This window comes from Oryzias latipes, chromosome 22 (assembly GCF_002234675.1).
Source record: "Oryzias latipes chromosome 22, ASM223467v1".
Lineage (NCBI taxonomy): Eukaryota > Metazoa > Chordata > Actinopteri > Beloniformes > Adrianichthyidae > Oryzias > Oryzias latipes.
Genome location: NC_019880.2, coordinates 14,427,246 through 14,433,245, shown reverse-complemented (window position 1 = coordinate 14,433,245; position 6,000 = coordinate 14,427,246). Strand labels below are relative to the sequence as shown.

The 6,000-nt window shown below is 44.8% G+C and overlaps 1 protein-coding gene across 1 annotated transcript in view; it reads left to right on the top strand.

Moving 5' to 3' along the window:
* The first annotated feature begins 216 nt into the window (after window positions 1-216).
* Window positions 217-6,000, top strand: part of crim1 (cysteine rich transmembrane BMP regulator 1) — a 29,693-nt gene continuing 23,909 nt past the window's right edge. Inside the window, exons 1-3 of the mRNA XM_023951833.1 lie at window positions 217-817; window positions 3,967-4,128; window positions 4,363-4,536. Of these exons, the coding sequence (XP_023807601.1) occupies window positions 520-817; window positions 3,967-4,128; window positions 4,363-4,536 (634 nt within the window). The 5' untranslated portion in view covers window positions 217-519. The remainder of the gene's footprint in view (window positions 818-3,966; window positions 4,129-4,362; window positions 4,537-6,000) is intronic.

Sequence of the window (6,000 nt, the reverse complement as noted above, 5' to 3'; positions counted from 1 at the left end):
AAGAAATAACATCAGCAATCCTTACACACAAAGCATAATAGAAGACTTACAAATCTGACAGCCAAAGTTACATCATTTCTCACAAGGGGGGAAAGTTGTGCGTGTAAATCTGCCCAAATCCTCCCTCCTTTCTTTGGCTGTGACTGGTCGGTGGCGCTGTCAGTCAGGGGGAGGGGTACTCCGCTAATTTGAGTATGCCTGGATGTCAGTTGAAGGCTCAGAGTGCGTTTTTGCTTGTGGCTGACAGTAGCAGCAGCTGACTTCCGCAGCCTCGGCGTTGGATTTCCACATGAACGTGAGCGCAGGAGGCGCACAGGACGCGCGTTTCGGGGCACACTCGGGACACATCCACGCGCTTGAGTAAGCTGCTGGGAGACAAAAAGCACACCCCCTGTGGGGGTAAAGACTTGACATAAACTTTACTGAAGAGTTGGAAGCTTAAAGACTCGTTACTCGTGCGGAATCGGAGTGTTGTTTTTTTTTCTCTATTTTAATTGTTTCTCTGGAAAACATTGGAAAATGTTTAACAAATTCTCAACTGTGTTGTTGAATGCGCTCTTTCTTGTGCGGGCGCTCTCGGCTCACGAGTGCACGCTCTGTAACCTCCGGACCTGTCCCATTAAACCCCCGCATGGCTGCGAGGGTGGCCGGAGCGTGGCTAAGGATCCATGCGGATGCTGTGATCAGTGCGCGCGGCTGGAGTGGGAGCCGTGCGGCGGTCCGGACTGGACGCTCGGTTACTGCGCTCTGGGTCTGACCTGCGCCTCTCTTAACGGCACGCGAGCCGCCACCATACCTGAGACTGGAGTTTGTAAAGGTGAGCAGAAGTTTTTCATTTTTTTATGCACCACGTCTGTGTAGTCTCCAGTTTGGCAGCCTTCTGGACAATCTTAGAACGCAGCAGCAGGGGGTTGTGCTTGGTGTTCACCTCGTCTCTGCTCCCCCGGAGCTCCAGGTCTGAGGACTCTTGACTGCCAGCAGCAGTGGAGTCATGTTAGCTTTCTTCTCCTCAAAGCCTCATTCACTCAGAAGTACAACGGTATATCTGGAAGCAGTGATTTTGGCATAAGGTCTTAGCTCTCCCAATGGCAGGTCTTGTTCTTTTTGCTTTAAAACAATGTAGTTGAGATAAGGTGGAGCAAAAAGGCTTCAGTGAATATAGGGAGAAACCCTTTTCATCACCATAACCCGGCTGTTTTCTGTTTCAAACTGAGCTTAACCACAACTTGAACAGTTCTCTCATCTTCAAAGGGTTGAGTTGGGTTTCCATTTGAATAAAATTGGTCAAACCAGGCTTTACTTGGGCCCCTTCTAAGCAAGCCACCTGCCCTCTGTCTGCCTTCTTTCTAGATGATTGAAAATGACTGACACAGCTCTAGTCAAAAGTGAGCAGCTCTCAGTGAGTGTCTGGACCTCTTGAACTCCCCATGCTCCATTGGTGTGGTCCAAGTTTGGGGTTTACAAGGCCTATCGGGGTACCCCCGATGTTCCCAAAACATGCCAGTCCTAGTTATACCTCACAGGCACTTGCATCTGGAGGACAGCTTTACAAGGTAAAAGTGTCAGAATTTGCGGGAGACTGCATGATTTGCCCGTCTGGGTAATAGTGCTGGTCTCACTGTTGACCCTTTAAATCACACAAATGCACACAGCCTCATTATCTCAGAGGGTCTGGTGGGGGGGATCAACGAGTCCCGTGTGCGTAAACTGGAGGCTGATCCCAGATTTCCCACCTCAGGTTGCAAAAGGTCTTAAAGTGATTAGGCCTGCAATCAAGAGTTGGAGGTAAATGTTTCCGTTTTTCCATCCTCTGCTTTCTGCTTGCATTGTGATTGACTGGGGGGTAAAACTCTACTAGTGCAGAAACTGCAGAGCTTTGGTGACATGAAGATTTTATGGATGGGGCACCTGTAGACTCTAGGTTATTTTTTAGTCTTCTGGGAACCTGACCACATTGCTTGCTTTGATAAATTGTTCTGACGAAAAAGTCTTTATCTGAAAACTGAAATTTACTCGTATTTTTTATTATCTTGTTATTTCTGGAGGTTATGATTATGTTTGTTTACCATATTTGCTGCCAAGATATGTCTATTCTTGAAAGTACTACAGCCGAAAATAGTTTACTATAGTTTCAAGAAATAGTGTCAGCCCACCAAAATCATGAATAAAGTACTGAGATATGTTTTTTTTCTGACATTGAACTACCTAAATCAGACAAAAACAAGGACGATATGATGCTATAACATCATGTGTGCACAACCCCCTTTATCTAACCAAAATCTACCTCCAAAATGGTCTGTTTTGAGCTCCAACAGCTTCTCTGACTCAAGCCAAGTTTCTCTGCACACCTAACACAGTGTGATGTCCACATCAACCGCACTCGTTCATATGTCTTCTACAGCTCCTTTTCTCTGCTACTATCTAATTATTCATAGCCTTAATTTTAAGCCCACTATCAGTCTCAGGGGCTCTAGAGGTCAGCTGTCCCATCCTGACTATGGATGCTTGGAGTCTTGAGTGGCTCACAGAGTGGCCTCTTCCTGCCATGAAACTTTTTTGGATATGGTTATTCCATACAGATAATCAAGATAAGCTGTAACAGACCGGTTTATTTACAAGTCAACTTTCAGTTTCCGCATAATTGTTGACAGTTGCATACATTTCCATGCCACAATGAGTGACCTTTATGCTGCCACCATCTCAGGTGAAGAGATCTTGGCAGACACAGGAAAGCCACAGGATGGGAAAACATTTGGATGTGAGGATCCTTTCAAATCACAAAGTTTCGGTTGGGTTTTCTGAAGAGGCTGTTTGTGCTTTTGCCACTTCACTGGCCGTCTGGGAGAGCTATTAAAAGCGCCAACTGGCTCAGGTTGAAGGTAATGTTCTCTTCACCGCTTCTAGTTTACCAGTTTACCGTAGTGCAGGGACTGTCAGCAAAATCTGCTCTGAACATTTACTGGAAGCCTTTTTTTCCTTTTTCTTCCAGTCAAATTGATTTGCTTCAGCAAATCTTTTCATCACGAGCTGTTCTCTTGGTAAAACGTCTGTTTTGGATTAAGAAGCTCTACACATGTGTCGTATTATTGTCTTCTCGTCTGTATCTGAAAACAACAACCACAAAGTGTTTTTTCTTCCCACTCACTTTGATTCATCCGGTTATTGTTTGTTCATCTGATGGGGACTTTGGGCTCGCTGGCTTTCACTCAGGTAGGATCTCAACAGTAGCTGAGTGGATAAAGAGGTCATGTTTATGCTGGATGGGTAAACCTTTGACAGCTTTTCCTCCCATGCATTGTTCTGCTGTGTTGCTGTTTGGAGAAGAAAGCCAGAATATTTTGATAAGCTGCAGTCACTCTTCCATGCACTAGGCTAAAAGCTTGGGAGCCAAACTCCTGCAAAAGAGGGTACTTTGTGTTACAGTTTGTCCCATCCTGTTTATTCTGCTGCCACTCTTGGTGCCCTTGGATAATAAAGAAGGGTATTTTGGGGGTTATATATGTGTGCTTAGTCATGCATGAATGGAACTCTAAGGCTAATGTGTATATTGTGGGGGTTGATTCCAGGATATTGGACAGCTTGCATTCCTCCCCGTCTTTAAGTTTTGCCCAAGTGGGGCCTGTCCATGTGATCCCATCTTGGGTAAAGCTCATTAGAAGGAGCAACAATACATGACGTAAAGGTTGTAGCTGTAGCCAGCTAAAGGAGGGACCCCGAGAGGGCCCCATGTTGTGAAACAAATGCAAACAAATGGTCTCAGTGGTTGTAGTAGTGTGACACAAGACAGAGAGAGGAGGGGTCTCCATCCTTTGGTCTCCTTAGTGTTGGTTGTGAAAGAACATGTTGTAACAGTGCCTGTAAGCTGCCTTATCCATCAGCAGTTTTTTATAGTCTTGGATACACGTTTACGCAACCGCAGCTCCATTTAAAATAAAGAATTCTCTTTTGTCTTTGCTCTCTGAACAGTTCTTCCACAGCATCCAGATGCAGGTCTCGAGGATGAGCGCTGCCCCCTGATAACAGGCTGCGACAAAGCTGGAAATCAGTGCTTATGCGATGCCCGCCACTCCTGCTTGAGCTCCTTTACATACCCAGACCAAGAAGCTTGCATGAAATCCATCAAGTCAGGTGAGCTTCCTCCTTCCACGAGAGCAGAACCAAAGTGGAGATCAGAAACTGAAAGGATAATGTTGTCCTTGGAGAAAAACTAATCCACAACAGATGGGAAAAAGACTCATACTACTTACATATCATAGTGATGACATGTAAGCTTAGCCTTTGTGTGGTGGTTCAACACTCACCCCTGAGTGCTGCCATTGTGTCTGACTCATGACTGCGGTTTGTGTTTCCGCTGGTTTTCAGATGGTCGGAGGCACGAGCACCGGGAGAGACACAGGGAAAAGTACGTGGGACCTTCCAACCCGGCGTGCATGTTCTCTGGGTGTAACCTGACCGCTGAGGGCTGCGTGTGCGAGTCTCAGAGCTGCCACCACCACTTTGCCTACATCAACCGAAGCCAATGCCAGGAAGCAGCAGGTAATCTCCAGATGGCTCCAGACTGACGCCTGCTCTCTCAAGTCTTTTTCAAATAGATCCCATCAGGGAAAACCTGCTTTTAGAATTCACAATGTAATAATTTTGCAATATAAACATTTACTTAGATACAGAGTAAAAAAAAAACACCCTGACATATTAGGTGTGAAGGTAAACAGTGTCAGTCCAAAGAGACTGTCACTAACATTTTCATGTTATAACATGTAAGTAGATCCATGTGAAGCACAAAGATTCTACTTGTGTGTTTGTCACTTGTTAAAACTGTTTTTTTATAGCACGGAGACCGAAGTGAAAGTAGGTGTGAAGGAAAAAATGGTGTTAATTTGATTGACAGTAGCAAAACACAGAAAATGTGTGTTTGTAAAGAGGTGGGAGCATGTGCAAAATGTTGGAATTACTCAGATACAGGACAGAGTCATTTAGGTGATGGAAAGTGCATGGGTGTTCTCCTGTGCCAGAGTATTAAAAAAAAGGAGAATTTTCCTAATTTAGCAGGAGAATCCTTGAATGAATGTTGACCTTTGCTGTTAGCAACTTGTTTGATTGACACGTCTATGTGAAAAACCGCATTGGGAGGAGGAGTTTGTTTCTTCACTTGTACTGGGAAGTGTCTGTTGGATGGAGATGCACAAAGTGAGGTTTGCTTCTTGAGTGACATTTAAAAAAAAACTGAACAAAACTGAGTGCTCTGACTGACTGAACTCTCTTTTCAACAGTTTCTTGAGAATCTTTGAGAAAAAAACATTTGGTGCTATAAAAGATTAAGTTTCCAGCTTGTTAAAGATATCGTCTCTCCCCTCTGTTGAATTTCAAATGAAAAGCAACTCCCCCCCGCCCCCCAGATAAAACCAGTGCTGTGACTGGCAAGAAGCCACAAAGACCCATTTTAGTTTGTTTAGTCTGCAGCGAACAGTGAGGTTATTACCGAGCATCCACATCACAGCTGTATGGCTGATTGTCTCCCACAGGAAGTGTGTTGATCAAATATGATATTGTGTAGACATACCATCAAGCCCAGCATTAACAAGAATGGTTGTGCTGTGTATCTCATCCCACTGCCTGTGCCCGCTGGATGAAAGTTTAAACTCACGGCATTTTCGAAATGTAAACATTTTTGAGCAGCTTATGAGTTTTTACAGCAGTAAACAGCCACTCCTCCCACCGTCCATGGTGAAGCAGAGGAGCATGCGGGATGAAGCATGTGTGCATCTGTTATGCCTTAAAGGACGCATGTTCGTGGAACATGCTGATTGGTCTTTCGGTATACAATTACAGTACATGTGCGGAATGAGTCTTAAGTATGAAAGCATGCTTGCTGGTTTGTCTGCACGTGTGTTTGTGCATGTGTCTATGTGAGATAGCTATCTTGTTTGTCTTGATCTCCTGGCAGATTTTCCGCTGTGTCGTCAGGAGGAACTTTCTCTGCAGTTGTCTCTGGGATTTTGC